Here is a 17,102-nt window from a genome sequence, read left to right as displayed (position 1 = left end):
GGTTTTCTGGCACCTTGAGGGTAGAAACTAGTGTGTAAGCCCTGTCTGTTTGGTGTCCTCTACCTCCCCAGTCACTTCTTTGGAGCATCTCTCTCCACACATTGTTTTTCAGTTGTCAACAGAGATGTACTCTCCTGCGACTCTTTATTCTTCCCCCAGACACCCTGCTCGCTCACAGTCTGTACCTTTCTCAGTCTCACCTCCTCCTCAGTTTCACCTGTCTTGCTCACCCTTGTACCCCAGACAGCAGTCTCACACCTGCTTAATGCCTGTCTGCTAAAATCAGCAGAAGTGACTGGTTTGTCTTTGAGGTGAGGTTGGGAGTTCTTTTCCCCTTCATTTAGTAGTTTTTATGAAATGGGGCTACCTAAAACAAATATCTGTATTTTTTAAAAGACTCTTATTAATTGAAGAAGCTTTTTACATTTTTCTTGACCTTGAAGTATTTGGTATTTAAACTTGTTGTAATTAATCTTTAATTGCTTATTAATATCAAGTTAGGAATATAATTTATCTCTTTTTCTCTAGAAATAGTGTTTTTACATTTACTGACTAGGAGATAAGTTGTTGTAAAAAGCCTTTATGAAATGCCTCATAATTGTATTTTAGTTAAGTTTCATTTTTGTCTTGATGTTTTTTTCTCTAGGCTGAAAATCTGTTATTAGATGCGGATATGAACATTAAAATAGCAGATTTTGGTTTTAGCAATGAATTTACTGTTGGCAGTAAACTAGACACGTTCTGTGGTAGTCCTCCATATGCAGCCCCTGAGCTCTTCCAGGGCAAGAAGTATGACGGGCCCGAAGTGGATGTGTGGAGTCTCGGCGTCATTCTGTACACCCTCGTCAGTGGGTCACTTCCCTTTGATGGTCAAAACCTGAAGGTATAAGAAGCAGCTGCAGCCATGCTCTTCAAAAACTAAGGATTTTTATAAAATCGTATAGATTGACGTTTATTAATGTTAAATTTGTATGGATGCTTTTATGAGCTTGCTTTTAACCTAAAAGTTAATTATTATTTCTTTCCTGCATTCCCAAAGGAACTGAGAGAGAGAGTACTACGAGGGAAATACAGAATCCCATTCTACATGTCCACAGACTGTGAAAACCTTCTCAAACGCTTCCTGGTGCTGAACCCAGTTAAACGTGGCACTCTCGAGGTAACCACACCAGTGGGGAGGGAGGTATTTAACAGAATTTTGTTTAGTTTGTGTGACACCAAACACTTGCTGGGTTTTAAGTAGTAAGTAAAACAAACAAACAATTGCCTTAATTTTCCTTTTGTTATTCAATAAAATTTTGAAAATCATGACCATAAATATTGTGATTGTTGAGATACTTTTTTCTGTGCTACTAACACATAGTTCCCCTTTCAGCAAATCATGAAGGACAGGTGGATCAATGCAGGGCATGAGGAAGACGAGCTTAAGCCATTTGTTGAACCAGAACTAGACATCTCAGACCAGAAAAGAATAGGTAATTGCCCATGTCTCCGTGTGTGTGTGTGTGTGTGTGTGTGTGTGTGTGTGTGTGTGTGTGTGTGTGTGTGTGTGTGTGTGTGTACTATACCTGTTTTCGTCTGTGTGTCTCAGAAATGAAGGGAGGGTTAGCATGGAATTTAGAGATCCGCTTATCTGTTCTGTCTTAATTAAGAGCTTAGCTAGGCCGGGCGTTGGTGGCGCACGCCTTAAATCCCAGCACTTGGGAGGCAGAGGCGGGAGGATCTCTGTGAGTTCGAGGCCAGCCTGGTCTACCAAGCGAGTTCCAGGACAGACAGTCTCCAAAACAATACAGAGAAACCCTGTCTCAAAAAACCAAAAAAAATTTAAAAAAAAAAAAAAAAAAAAAGAGCTTAGCCAGGCAGCGGTGACACACACCTTTAATCCCAGCACTTGGGAGGTAGAGGTAGGGGATCTCTCTGAGTTTGAGGCTAGCCTGGTCTACAGAGAGAGTTCCAGGCTATACAAAGAAACCCTGTCTAGCCGGGCGGTGGTGGCACACGCCTTTAATCCCAGCACTCGGGAGGCAGAGGCAGGCGGATCTCTGTGAGTTCGAGGCCAGGCTGGACCGACAGCCTCCAAAACAATACAGAGAAACCCTGTCTCATAAAACCAAAAAAAAAAAAAAAAAAAAGAAACCCTGTCAAACAAAAACAAAGCAAAATTGGGAGCTTAATCTACAGTCTTTAGCAGCACCAATGAGACATGTTCAGCAGCTCTTCTGTGATAGGAAATGTATAATCTTCTAAATCAAATGAAATTCTTTTTCTCTATGCTAGCATGATTTCTAATCCAAATAAAATATATAAACCATATTTTATCTTTTAGATATTATGGTGGGAATGGGATATTCACAAGAAGAAATTCAAGAATCTCTTAGTAAAATGAAGTATGATGAAATCACAGCTACATACTTGTTATTGGGAAGAAAATCTTCAGAGGTAAGAGTGTTTAGAGTGGAAAAGCTAAGTGCGCTGTGTTAGAAGGATGGGTGTTCGGTGCATGATGGCACATGCCCAGAGACCTTGCACTCAGGAAGTGGAGACAGGAGGAGACTCAGGGACTTATGCACTCCTCACTGCACTACGAAAGATCCTGTCTCCAAACAGATTTGACTTTATTTTTTAAAAAGTAAAGATTATTAGTTTATATAAACCATTTCCTTAATTTTTTAAATATAACATTTGGTATTCATTTTAAAACTTTGCCTACTTGTAGTCTAACTTCATTGACAGTTTTAAACTACTACTTTATATTTTTGGTTGATCCATTTCTCTAGCCCATAAGCTACTATTTTAACGTTAATAACCCTCTATGATCAGTAATGTCAGAAGCCTGTATAATCGTGAGTTAACTTTAGTCATTAATAGTTTGAAAATGATTTAAAATACCAAAGGAAATAGAGTATAATGTTTTAGTTCTTCGAAAAGGTCAGGAAGGAGACTGTTAACATATAATCTCATTCTCTGGAGTCAGAAAATACTTTTGACTGAGTTTAAGTTGTGTTTTGTACATTGTGATAGCTCCTCTCTGACCGGGAGGAGTGTGTCACCAGGAGTTTCCTGACCAGCCATTGGGCTCTGTGTGTGGTTGCTGCTCTTCTCATTCTCCCGTAGCTGGACGGTAGTGACTCCAGTTCTAGCAGCAACCTTTCACTTGCTAAGGTGCGGCCAAGCAGTGACCTCAGCAACAGCACCGGACAGTCTCCTCATCACAAAGTGCAGAGAAGTGTTTCTTCAAGTCAGAAGCAGAGACGGTACAGTGACCATGGTAAGTCTAGATTATTCCAGTAGCTTCTGAATGTCTTCTCTTGTATACAGCCTGGTGGGCAGAAAGGGACTTGCTAGCATTAGGGGGCTGGTATGATTAAGGTCCCCTAACTTTTTGGAACATTTGGTAGACTTTGCTGGCTAAGGCTTAGAGAACGAAAACCTCATCTGTAGTTATGCATATCTCTGTTGTACAACTCTTTGTCAGGTTACTGTCCAGAGCATTGCGACTGGTAAAGGTATCTATACTGATAGCAACATTCTCTGTTCATGCAGTCAGTGTTGTAACAACTAACCTTAGGAGGCTATTGAGCACTTACATGTAGGAAATGACTTTAAGATTTTGTTTTCATGTGTGTGAGTATTTTAACTTCATATATTTATGTGCAACCACTCGTGCCTGGTGCCTATGGAGGCCAGAAGAGTGTGTCAGATCCCTAGGAACTGGAGTTATAGATGCTTGTGAGTCATAGTGTGGGTGCTGGGAACCAAACCTGGTTCTTTTGTGAGAGTAGGCAGTGCTCTTAACTTCTAAATCCTCTTCCCAGCCTCATGGTTTTCTCTTTTAACTTCAATTAAAAGTAAAAACCTGCCAGGCGTTGGTGGCGCATGCCTTAAATCCCAGCACTCGGGAGGCAGAAGCAGGTGGATCTCTGTGAGTTCTAGGCCAGCCCAGTCTACAGAGCGAGTTCCAGGACAACCTCCAAAACAATACAGAGAAACCCTAGAGCGAGTTCCAGTACAACCTCCAAAACAATACAGAGAAACCCTGTCTTGAAAACCAAAAATAAAATAATAATAAATAAATAAATTTTGACACACACCTGTAATCCCAGCATTTGGGAAGTAGAGGCAGGAGGATCAAGAATTTAAGATTGGGTCTGGAGAGTTCACTAAGTGGTTAGGAACACTGGCTATTTTTCTTAAGGACCTGTGTTCAGTTCTCAGCATCCACATGACAGAACAAGCATCTGTAATTCCAGTTCTAGGGGATCCAACTCTGTCTTCTGATCATTGTGGGCACATACAAATGTACAAACAAGCTAACTATCTGCATAAATAATTTTTTTAAACTTCAAAAGAAGTTAAGGTCATTCTTGGCTTTCTGCCAAGTTTGAAGTTGGTTTAGGCTGAGACCCTCTTGGAAAGGGAGGAGGAAAGAAGACAAACAACGAACACTGTGTTTGAGGGGGCTGACTTACCCTGTCTATAGGGTTGATGTCAGTCTCTGTCTTCCTGTGTATTCATGCAGCTAACAAGGAGCTTTTGAGGGCCTGTGTACTGAATGTCACCTTTGATGCATGTTGCCCTTAAGATACCGAATTTAAAGGGAATTATTCCTAAGTCCTGAAAGAAACCAGTGGAATTTTCTCATTTATTTATCAAGGGAATAATCATAGTAATTTATTTTTCCTTAAACACGTAGGTTTCACCTGTATTTCTAATGACGTTTTTCCTAGATAAAAAGGTTTTAACCATACATTTGCTAACCCTTCATTTTATCAATAAGGCATGGAAAAAGGAATGTCGGCCAGTCTCCCCTGGGACAGAGCAAAGAGGAATGTCTGGAACAGAGCTGACTCCTGACCCCTTGTCCTGTGACTCGTTACTAAATGAGGACTTTTATCTACTCACAATCCATTTTCACCAGGGAAAGTTCTGTGTGTCCCCAGTTTATAGATATATAGAGCCAAACATCACTGATAAATGATAAAAGGATTTAAAGTAATTCTTTATATACATGTGGTGCTACTATTTTATTAAAAGGGAATTTTTCATGCTAATGAGATACCCATTCTTGTTTATTTTTACATAGATCTTTTTTGTTGTTGTTGTTAATTTTTGTTTTGCTTTGTTTTATTGAGACATGGTCTCACTCTATAGTCCTATGTGGCCTAAAACTTGACATATAGAATCAGGCTGGCCTTGAACTTCTAGAGAGCTGCTCCTGAGTTTTGGTATTAAAGGCCTATGTCATACCTGATGAGAATTATATGTTGACTGAATTTTTTTGATACTGTAAGACATAGAATACTAACATTTTTTCAAGTTGATTGATATTTTTACTCTTTTTTTTATTTTTATTGTTTTGTTTTTTCAAGGCAAGGTTTCTCTGTATTGCTTTGGAGGCTGTCCTGGAACTCGCTCTGTAGACCAGGCTGGTCTGGAACTCACAGAGATCTGCCTGCCTCTGCCTCCCAAGGGCTGGGATTAAAGGCGTGCACCATCACCACCCAGCCTATTATTTTTATATAATAATACTTATTACTGAGAATACCACTTGATCTAAATATATATATGGTACCTGGGGCTGGAGAGCTTAGTGGTTAAGAACACTTAACTGCTCCCCTATATAGAACTACAGTTTGGTTCACAGCACACAAGTATCCTTTCACAACGGCCTGTAACTGCATTTCCAGGGATCCAGTGTCCTCCATGAGCTCTTGCATGCACATGATGCACATAAACCCACAAAGGGAAACACACATACACATAAGTAAGTAAATCTGTACAAGATGGCATACGTATTCAACCTCTGGCCTCAACACACGGCACAAACACCAAAAGCAGAGAAAAGAGTGCCATGACGGTGACTTGTTGAAAAGCCTGACAGCTTGAGTTTGGTACATGGGACCCATATAGTGGAATAAGACAACCTATTTCTGCATGCTGTTCTCTGACTTCCAAATGCACATTGTAGCATGTATGTACACAAACATTAAATAAGTGACCACTAAAAAATTTTTAAAGATAAAAAAGAATTTAAAGGGAAGTAACTGGTGCATACAGCAACTTGGGGGTTGGGTGTTGTTTTTGTTTTATTTTATTATTACTTTTGTACGCTGGTGTTAGACCTGCAGGTATGTCTGTATGAGGGAGCCAGATCCCCTAGAGTGCAGTTACAGACAGTTGTGAGCTACCATGTGCACACTGGGAATCGGACCCAGGTCTTCTGGAAGAGCAGCAGTGCTCTTAACCTCTAAGCCATCTCCTCAGCCTTAGTGAAGGGAGTTATTTGAACAGAAAGAACAACTCAGGGGCTGGGAGGATGACTTAGAGATGACTTATTTCAAGCATTTGTTGCTCTTGCCCAGGACTGGAATACAATCCCTAGTCACTTGCATATTGGTTCACAACCATCCATCACTCCAGTTGCGGGGGAATCTGACACCTTCTGGCCTCTGTGGGTCATATACTTACATTCAGGCAGAATATTAATGCACATAAGTAAATCTTTTTTTTTTTTTTTTTTTTTTTAAGGAAATACCCTAGTGGGCAAAGGACAGAATACATTGGGTCAGCAGGATGACTTGGGGTAAAGTTGCTTCCACCAAATCAAACAAGCAGAGTTCAATACCCAGGACTGACATAGTTTGGTCTCCATGTATGCATGTGTGTGTCCTCACAAATAAGTGTAATTTTTAAAATTCAAATCAAAGTCTTCAGCACTGGCCAGTGCTTTCATCCCAGCACTCGGGAGACAGAAGAAGGCAGAGTTCTGTGAATTCAAAGGCCAGCCTGGTCTACAGAGTAAGGTCTAGGACAGCCAGGGCTACACAGAGAAACCCTGTTTTGAAAAAATGAGGGGGAGGGGAGATCAGAAGGGAGGGGAGAGCATAACATTTTATCTGTGTCCATTTCTAATGTTTGTACTCCAGATCTCTTGTGTTAACATTGGGGCCTCTGGGTGGCTAACTTAGGAGACCAGTTAATCATCTACCATGGTCCTCATTGTTTGTGCTCTACTAGAACATGGCTGTGACAACTTCATCCCTAGCTGGTACTTCCTAAAGGAACGTGCTTTCCTCTGCTTTATTGCCTTCCTCATATACTCATCTTCCGTATCTATAATATTTGAAGATGGTAATTTCTGTCCCACCCAGTCCTTCAGGCATTCAGTCCCCAAATAAACACATAGAGGCTTATTTATAAACTGTTTAACTTGTTGCTCAAGCTTCTTATTGGCTAGCTCTCTCTTAATTATTACTTTCTATTAATTTGTATCTCCATGTGGTCTTATCTTCCCAGAGAATGCCTGGGAATCCTACCTCCCTGGTGGCTGGCTACGTGGTATCTCCTTGATTCCACCTGCTAACTTTCTCTTTCCCTGTTTGGATTTCCCACCTGGCTAAATCCTGTCTGTCCATTATCCAAAACAGCTTTATGCATCAGATGCATCAGCCAATAAGAGAGACATATATTCACACCATACAGAAGGACATCCCCATTAAATATTGGTGTTTTTTTAAGACATGATCAATTTTCAAAAAAAATGGAACATGAAATCCATGCTGTCTTATTCTGACAAAATGACAGTATCTCATACTAAAAAGGATATAATTTGCTTGATTGTACCAGAATAGTTTGTTCTGCAAACCTATGTGAGTAGTTAATTTGATTAGTGATCTTCTAGACAACGACACTGTGTTAGTTCTGAAAGGCAACTCAATTTGTTAATCTTTCACAATCTTTTTATAAAGTAGAATTTTTGTTTAATAATAAGATGGAAAACATTTTAGAAAATTTTACTAGTTTTTAGTTACAGGTGAATAGAAATTTAAATTGTTTTACAAAATGTTAATTTTCACAGAATAAGAATGAAACTTCATTCTGTCTTTTAAAGAGTGAACTCTTTATTGTAGCTGGACCAGCTATCCCTTCAGTTGTGGCATATCCAAAGCGGAGTCAGACGAGCACTGCAGATAGTGACCTCAAAGAAGATGGGATTTCCTCCCGCAAGCAGAGCGGCACTGCTGTAGGGGGAAAGGGGATCGCCCCCGCCAGTCCCATGCTTGGGAATGCAAGCAACCCCAATAAAGCGGATATTCCCGAACGCAAGAAAAGCCCTGCTGTCCCCAGTGTAAGTACCACTGTATAGAATAGCATTAGTCAGTGTTTGGGCCTGGGGCCCGCTAGTCTTCTGCATCCCTCCATTTTACCCTATCCTCTGCCTGCAGTGTCTTTCCTCTGTGCTGCTATATACCACTTCCTGCATTGTAGATGGTCCTCTTGATAATTCCTGGGTTTTTGTTTTGTTTTTTAATTCATTCCTGCTGCTATAACAGAACATCTGAGATGTAATTATAAAGAACAGAAATATATATTGAATTCCAGCAGACTCGCCGTCTAGTGAGGGATAGTATCCTTGCTGCTTTCAAGGTAGCATTCTGTTGCCACATGCTGCCGAGGTGAGGACACGGTATCACCATCAGATAAAAGGGATGGATTTGTCCTTCTCCCTTTGTAAAGCACTAGTGACCTGGAAGCCCCGCTTCTTAACACTGTTGCACTGGAGCTCATTTATCCAGAGCTCTGCGGGGGCTCAGTCAGCCACAGCACGTTCTCCATGCTAGGTAAGTACTCAGGTCCTGTGTGTCAGCAACAATAAGAAGTTACCCCAGAGACATCTACTCTCTAGACAGTGGCAGTGCGGAAGGTAACTGGGCAGAAGATGATCTGCACAGTGCCAACAGGTCACTGTCCTCTAGGGAAAGTATTTGCACTGAGGTCTTTCTGAGTACCAAAGCCTGCACAGGTAAAGAAAATGAAGCAAAGTTACATATGTGGTATGCTAATTATATGGCTCTGAACCCTTAACCTTAATACAGTCCCTCAATAAGTAGTTCTGTTTGTTAGATTACTGTGAATTCATTTAGTTTCAGGGGCCTTTTTTCCTGAGAATGGAAATGGTAATTATTATTGGCACAGAACAATAAGCAGTCTTGAGGTTAACTACAATCATGATTTCCCCCCCAAAATTGATAGGAGTGTAGCCCTTTTACTGATAGAAAAACCCAGAATAGGACACTTCATTATGTTTTGGGGTCAACTTAAGGAAATCCAAGATGTTCTGTCCATTTCATTCTCTAGTATTGTGTCTAATCAATGTATCTTGGCTTCCAAATGCCTCATAAAGTGTCGTTGTAGCATTGTACTTTAATTTCAGTCTCCTACTTTTTGGGGGTGGTTGGAGACAGGGTTTCTCTGTGTAGTCCTGGCTGTGCTGGAACTTGCTCTGTAGTCCAGACTAGCCTTGAACTCAGAGATCCCCGTCTCTGCCTCCTGAGAGTTGGCATTAAAGGTGTGCACTGTCACCACCTGGCTCAGTCTCCTGCATTTTAAATTCAGTTTCACTTGACAATAGAAGATATGTGCTTTCTTCCTCGTTTTTGTGACATTTTACCCTATTTCTCTTATCTACATGTTGAAAGTATATTCTCGGTATTATCAACTGTCAGCATTTACCTATTTATAAAGAATAATAAGTAACACAAGTGTTGATGGAAGTTTCCGCCCTGCCTGCCTGGTCCCACAACCAAGTCAGCCCCCAATAAACACACAGAAACTGTATTAATTATAAAATATGTTGGCCGGTGGCTAGGGCTTCTTACTGGCTAACCCGTTTCTATTAATCTATGTATTTCTACACGGCCTTATCTTACCGGAGACCATCTGAAGTGTCCTACCCTCCTGGGCTGCACATGGCAGCTGTTCTTTTTTTTTTTTTTTTTTTTTTTTTTTTTTTGGTTTTACGAGACAGGGTTTCTCCGTATTGTTTTGGAGGCTGTCGGTCCAGCCCAGCCTCGAACTCACAGACATCCTCCTGCCTCTACCTCCCGAGTGCTGGGATTAAAGGCATGCGCCACCACCGCCTGGCATGGCAGCTGGCCTGGCAGGCCCTCTCTGCCTATCTTTCCAAGAATTCTCTTGATCTTAGTCCCACATATCTTCTTCCTCATTGGCCAGACAGTGTTTTATTCATCAACCAATAAGAGAAACAGATACAGAAAGACTTCCCCCATCACAGCAATATTACATAGAATTATTGTTATAACAGAATTCTGAGACAATTAACCTAAAAAGAGAAAAGACATATCTTAGTTCAGGGCTAGTTCCAGTTCAAGGTGGGTTAGGCTTACGACTCATACATAGACATGGACATGCGATAGAACGAGGTAGGAAGCAAATGACTAGATGGACAAGAGTCTCAACATACTCTTCATGGACATGCCCTGGTGATTTCAGTACCTGTCACAATGTCCTGCCTCCTAGATATCCTGTAACCTCCCAGTAGCCCCACCCCAGGGATCAAGCCTTTACTATATGGACTTTTGAGGTACATTCATCCAAAGTGTAGTAGCTAGGTATCATCAAAATTTTTCTCCCAGTCATCTTGGAATTTCGTTGAACATGATCCACTCGTGATATATTAAAGCTTTATCTTCACTTAAAAATTCTGATTGGGAGCTAGAGAGATGTCTCAGGTTAAAAGCACTAGCTACTCTTCCAGAAGAGGTCCTAAGTTCAATTCCCAGCAACCACATGGTGGCTCACAACCATCTTTAATGAGATCTGGTGCCCTCCTCTGGTCTGCAGGCTTATATGCAGGCACAACACTGCATAGATAGATAGATAGATAGATAGATAGATAGATAGATAGATAGATAGATAGATAGATAGAGAGATGGCTCCAAGGTTATGAGCATTGGCTACTCTTCCAGAGTTCTTGAGCATGCAAATATATAATGCAGACACATATCCAGGCAGAATATTGTATACGTAATTAAAAAAAACGCACACACAAAAAAAGGACGTTGGTAGCACATGCCTTTAACCCCAGCACTCAGGAGGCAGAGGCAGGCAGATCTCTGTGAGTTCAAAGCCAGCCCGGTCAACAGAGTGAGTTCAAGGACAGTCCAAAGCAATACAGAGAAACCCTGTCTCAAAAAAACAACTCTAAGCCGGGCGTTGGTGGCACACGCCTTTAATCCCAGCACTCGGGAGGCAGAGGCAGGAGGATCTCTGTGAGTTCGAGACCAGCCTGGTCTACAAGAGCTAGTTCCAGGACAGCCTCCAAAGCCACAGAGAAACCCTGTCCCAAAAAACCAAAAATAAAAAAAAAAGACTATTCTATGATTGGCCAGATGGTGGTGGAACCACACTTTCTGAACGCTCAGGCAAGCTTTAACTAATCATAATATGTCATCAAATTTCCCCCTTGTCTAATACAAAAAGAAGGCTACAATAAGTATATAGTCCATTTGCATTTGACAAATTCAGAGAAAATATTCCATATCTATTCTATCTTGGTGAGTCCAAAGTCTTCTACCTAATTTACTTTCTATTCTAATTTGCATTATTAAATTTTGGTTTTTCGAGACAGGGTTTCTCTGTGGCTTTGGAGGCTGTCCTGGAATTCACTCTGTAGACCAGGCTGGTCTCGAACTCACAGAGATCTGCCTGCCTCTGCCTCCTGAGTGCTGGGATTAAAGGTGTGCCGTACCAACACCCGGCCCCAAATTATCTTTTAATGTCTCAACCTTTTACACTTTACACTTCTCTAGTGAGTTTTTTTTTTTTTTTTCCCCGATTCTGGTAAACAGTGAAATCTATAACTATACTATATAGTCTTCAACTCCTTCGAGACATGGAAAGGAAATACTATTAACTGAGTAAACAGAAAGTGCAAGAAGGTAAGAAATGTGAGAAATGACAGGAGCAGCTGGCTGCCTGGATAGTCACCCAAGGGTCCTCTGCAGCATTGGGGCATCCATCTTCTGAGAGACTTTTCTGTGAAGCAGGATTTTGAAGGACTGTCCCGCCTCGTCTTAGCTAAATTTGCAGTCATTCTCTTTTATGTTCTGTTTGTCCAGTTTGAATAGCGTACTGTTAGCAGTTGAGGCAAGGAGGGCACTTCTTGGTTAGTGGCTTACTTATACCACAAAGAAGGTAAACTCCATGTGGAGTTCCTTCGATGCCCATCATCTTCTCTGAAGTAGATTGATGCTGCCAGGAACAGAAATGTCTCGTTGTCATTTAAAAAAACAACAGAAAAACCACAACTATGCTATTAAAACATTTTAAATGCCACATTCTATAGATCTCTGAAGTGTTTGAAGAGGACTGGTTTTTAAAAATATATCTCGTTTGTCCTTGATAACATACCTAATGTGACTACAAGTTCTATTGTAGCAGGTGACTAAATACTGACCTACATCTCCTTATTATCTTATATAGTTGGTAATAATAACTTTCTAGGATTAGAAATTTGTACTACTTTGTTAAATGAGTTCTACAGATACAATACCTTGAGCAAGATTAGAAATATATGTACAGTTTAACAAAGTTGATCTCAAATTTCTATCAATCTGCAGTATTTGTATACAATATATAAAAATCCAATCCAATGTAAAGTATTTAAAACAAGTAATTTCTTTTTAAAAATAGATTTAATAATCTAACTTTTTATATTATGATATCTATATCCTCTCTTTTTTTTAGAATAGATTGAACAATCTACCCTTTTATCCTATCATATTGTATTCCCTTTTTTTTCTTTCAAAACAAGAACCTTGAATCTAATCTCCCTTTTTTAGCTTTTTTTTGTCACAACTTGTAACTAATTTCCCTAAACAATGAAAAAATATCCATAACCCTTTGATTTAGCAAAAACCACCCACCTCACCTCTTGGGAATGTGGGCACTCTATTCTTAAAGTTACTTTCTGCTGTCTGGGGGCAATAGCATGTTAAGGGGTTCCGAAAAGAAAAGGTTGAGTTAATTGTCATACTATCCTTTTTGTCACGTCTCTGTATAATGGGAAAGTACAGGGCTTGTCTGAAGTCCTTGCTAGAGTAGTCTATGAGGCTGGATCATCTCAGTTGACCTCCTTGAAATTGTTCTGAGCAGTTTGTATTCCAAAGCTGATCTTTAGTTGGTGTTGTTCATCTTAATGATTTTGTCATAGTCCTGGTGAAATTGTTGTGGGGCCCCATCCTCCTTTTGTCTGTCTGTTTCTTCTGTGTCTGCGTGTCAGAGGCATCTGGACTTCTGTAGGTTTAAGGACAACCTAATTACATAGAGAGTTCCAGGGCAACCAGAGATAAAATGATGAGATCCTGCCTCCAAAAAACAGTACACAAAAAAATAAGTAAAGATAGTACATAATAAAAATCTTTTATTGTAACTTTTATTCCTTCGTTTGGGGGTTTTAAGTGTGTAGCTGGTGTGTATAACCATCATACATCTTTAAGAACCTGCCCCCCCCCTTGGGGGGTTTCACTAGATTTGGTTGGTTGGGTAGCTTGAAACATGGTGTTGTGTCTGTGGCTTAGGCTGACTTCAGCCTCCTAAGTGCGGCAATTACAGGTATGAGCCACTGACCAACTGAATTGGAGAACTTTTCAGCACCACAGAATACTCTGTAACTGTGATAACTTGTCATTTTCTGGCTCCTTAGCTGCCTTTTTTGATGACTCCACATAAATGGAGCTAAATATAATACATACACTCCTTTGTGTTTGGTTTCTTGAATTCAGGGTAATATTTTGAGAGTTCAAGTTGTAGCATGTATGAACACTTCATTCCTTTTTAAAACCTGAGGGTTATTTCATGGGACATACAAACTAATTTATTTGATCATCTGTTGATAGACATTTATATTATTTCTACCTTTTAAACATAAAAAATAACATTGTAAACATTTGTATAAAATGTCTTGAGTGGCCTGGAGGTGGTGGCACATGCCTTTAATCTCAGCACTCATGAGGCAGAGGCAAACATATCTCTGTGGAATCGAGGCCAGTGTGGTCTACAAAGCGATTTCCAGGATAGCCAGAGCTGTTACACAAATCTGTGTAGACTTGGGTTTTCTATCCTGTATGTGCTACGTGTGTGTGCATGTATATGTACTTGTCGTTACAGACTGGTAAGAAAGACAAAGGTTGACAGTGGAAATGGTTTTACCAGTTGCTCTCTACCTTTTGAGTGTGGCCTGCCACACTCTTTGTGACTACAGCTTCAGCCATAGGTTTTCCCACCTTAGTCTTTGGGAGACTCTGAATCTGAAGCTCCCTGGTTAAGTCAAATTGGCTACCCAGTAATTTTCCTGTCTGTCTCCCAGCCCTAGGCTACAGTGCATATTGCTGCACCTGGCTGTTGCTTTGATTATTTTGTTTTTTGAGTCAGGGTTTCTCTGTGTAGCCCTCGCTGGCTTCTTTTTTTTTTTAAATGTGGGTTCTTAACTCACTTTATCCTCTTTTAAATTGTGTGCATTACTGGAAGGTAGGGCCTGTGCCATAGGCACATGTGGAAGTCATGGGACAGGTTTCTCTGTGTCATCCTGGAACTCGCTATGTAAACCAGGCTGGCCTTGAACTCACAGAAACCTTCCTTCTTGCCTCTTCCTTCCAACTGCTGTAACTAAAGGTGTGTGCCACCACTGCCTGACTGGGTTATGTCATTTTACCAACTTCCAGGTTGTCATAGGGGATTTAGGGCAGGAACCCAATCAGAAGCTGTTTGACTGCCTTGCTCATTCTGCTTTTGTATACAACACAGGACCACCTTCCCAGGGTTGGACCACCTACCATGAGGCAAGTCTTCCCATATCTATCAGGAAAATGACCTCACAGATTGCCTACAGTACTCTTTCTCTGATGGAGGTGGTTCCTCAGTTGGGAAGTTCTTCTATGCAGATTACTCTAGCTTGTATCAGAATTACAAAACAACCCATACTGTGTGTTTCTGGGATTGGATTCCAGTCCCCAGACTAATGGCAGCTAGCAACTACCCACAGAGCCATTATACCCACTCATTTTGTTGTTTGTTTATTTAATTACATTGTATCTATTTGTGGGTGGAAGATACCCCTTAGTATGCATGGAGATCAGAGGACAACTTTGTATTAAGTTGTTTCTCTTTCTAACATGTGGTTCCTAGAAATGGAACTAAAATGGGATCTCACTGTGTAGCCCAGGGTGGCCTTGAGTTTACAATAATTCCCCTGCCTCAACCTAAGAGTTTTGGAATCTGCTGGGCAGTAGTCGTGCATGCCTTTAATCCCAGCAGGCAGATCTCTTGAGTTCAAGGCCAGCCTGGTCTGCAAATGGAGTTCTAGCCAGAGCTGTTATACAGAGAAGCCCTGTCTCAAAAAAAAACAAAAAAAAAAAACCCAAAACTTTTTATTACGTTTTGTTTTGTTTGTATGCATACACTCAGTGCATATATGCTCAAGGGAGTTGCTTCTTGTCTTCTTCTGTGTGTGCTCTAGGAGTCAAACTCAAGTTGTCAGTCTTGGGAGCAAACACACCACCAACTGAGCCATCTTACTGGCCGTTGAGTTGCCCATTTTTAAGTTTTCATTCTGGGATTATGTTGTAAGAGTTGTTTGTGTATTCTGAATACTAGACACTGATCAGACATCATAAGATTTGCAAGGATGTCCTGCCTTGCATGTGTTCTCTCTGTTCTCTCTTCACTTCACAATGTCCTTGTGAGTGTTTTTGTCTGCCTGTCTGTATGCCACACACATTTGTGGTGCCTGAAGAGCATCAGATCCCTGGAACTGGAGTTACAGACAGTTTTGAGCCACCATGTAGATGCTGGAAATTGAACCCAGGTCCTCTGGAGAAGCAGCCAGTGGGTGCTCTTAAGCACTGAGCTATCTCTCCGTGCTTGTTCATACTTGTACTATCTTTATCTGCTAATATGTTGTCAAATTCCCAACATCATGGAGGATGTTCTAATTTTATTTGCATGTATATTAGTATATATTTTTACATATATTTTAGCCTTATCCTTAAAATACTATATTAAATTTTTTCTTTTGTCTAAAGACAATTAATGTGTAACCAATTACTGTGTAACCCAGACTGGCCTGAAACTCAAGATGTCCCTGCCTCAGCCTCCCAAATGTTGGAATTACTAGATTTATTTAAAGACTTTAAAAAGGAACTGGAACAATGGCTCAGTAGTTAAGAGTGTTTTCTTTCAGACGACTAGAGTTCAGAGAGAGAGAGAATGTACAATAACATACTTTGTTTTATTTAGCTGTTTGTTTATGAATGACTGTGTTGGTCTGGGGAGACGATTTAATGGGTAAAATGCTTGCCACTTAAGTGTGAGTACCAGGACTCAGAACCCTAGCACCCACATAAAAGTCAGAAGGGTATGGCCACCTGCCTATGATTTCAGTACTCTAAAGGCAGAGACAGAGTGTCCCTTGGACAAGCTGGCTAAGTAGTCTAACCGCAGTGCAAGAGCTCTGAGTTCAGCTGGGCACACTCTCAGTCAGCAGAGAGTGACCTAGAGGTTGCAGACATTAACCTCCAGCCTCTGGCACGTGCACACCCTCAAACACATAGACAACATCCCTCTTCAAATTCTTTTGCTTGCATATACAAATTGTTAGTTTTTTTTATTAAATTCCTTATTAAATTGTAATTACCAAGTGGGCTAAGATAAATATGCCCTTTTCTTGCAGAGTAATGCAGCATCTGGTGGAATGACACGACGAAACACTTATGTTTGCAGTGAGAGGTCTGCAGCGGATAGACACTCAGTGATTCAGAATGGCAAAGAAAACAGGTATGAGATTTTACCTACTGGCAAAAAAAGTGGTAGTATGTTACTTCTCACTTTTATAATCAAAATACAAATGGTTACTGTTTATTCTTTAAAGGTAAGTAACGTTAAATGCTAATTTCTAGCAAGATACTAGGATTCCAGATTCTTCTCTTTGTCCAGAGCATCCACTCCTATGGGTTGGCTATGTGTGACAAGGAAAGGTTGGGGTTGAACCACTGTGATTGCTTCAGAAGATTTTGGCCTGCTAAGGTGTTTTTAAAATGGTGAGTAGGGAAATGGAGATTTTGTTTATGTTCCTGTTTTGGACAAGATCTGAGTATGGTTTGGGTATAGTGCTTTAATATTATAAAAATAATAATAACTTCAGCTGGGTGGTGGTGATGCATCTCTTTAATTCCCAGCACCAGCAGTAGCATAGTCTCCCCCTCAGAGAATATACTTGAGACTCTAGGGACACAGAGAGTTGT

General features: G+C 40.6%; 1 protein-coding gene across 10 annotated transcripts in view; it reads left to right on the top strand.

Moving 5' to 3' along the window:
* The window catches only part of Mark3 (microtubule affinity regulating kinase 3), an 81,438-nt gene that overhangs the window by 49,064 nt on the left and 15,272 nt on the right, over positions 1 to 17,102 (top strand). For 8 of the 10 annotated variants that reach the window (XM_040742429.1, XM_040742426.1, XM_040742428.1 and 5 more), the window contains exons 8-14: positions 647 to 883; positions 1,040 to 1,159; positions 1,376 to 1,475; positions 2,327 to 2,439; positions 3,115 to 3,268; positions 7,911 to 8,128; positions 16,532 to 16,635. In XM_040742429.1, coding sequence (XP_040598363.1) covers positions 647 to 883; positions 1,040 to 1,159; positions 1,376 to 1,475; positions 2,327 to 2,439; positions 3,115 to 3,268; positions 7,911 to 8,128; positions 16,532 to 16,635 — 1,046 coding nt within the window. The remainder of the gene's footprint in view (positions 1 to 646; positions 884 to 1,039; positions 1,160 to 1,375; positions 1,476 to 2,326; positions 2,440 to 3,114; positions 3,269 to 7,910; positions 8,129 to 16,531; positions 16,636 to 17,102) is intronic. The other 2 variants (XM_040742430.1, XM_040742423.1) reach the window with 1 other exon arrangement.

This window comes from Mesocricetus auratus, unplaced genomic scaffold, assembly GCF_017639785.1.
Source record: "Mesocricetus auratus isolate SY011 unplaced genomic scaffold, BCM_Maur_2.0 Super-Scaffold_15014, whole genome shotgun sequence".
Classification (NCBI taxonomy): Eukaryota; Metazoa; Chordata; class Mammalia; order Rodentia; family Cricetidae; genus Mesocricetus; species Mesocricetus auratus.
The sequence above is the reverse complement of the archived record's forward strand: the minus strand, read 5'-3'. Positions and strand labels throughout refer to the sequence as shown.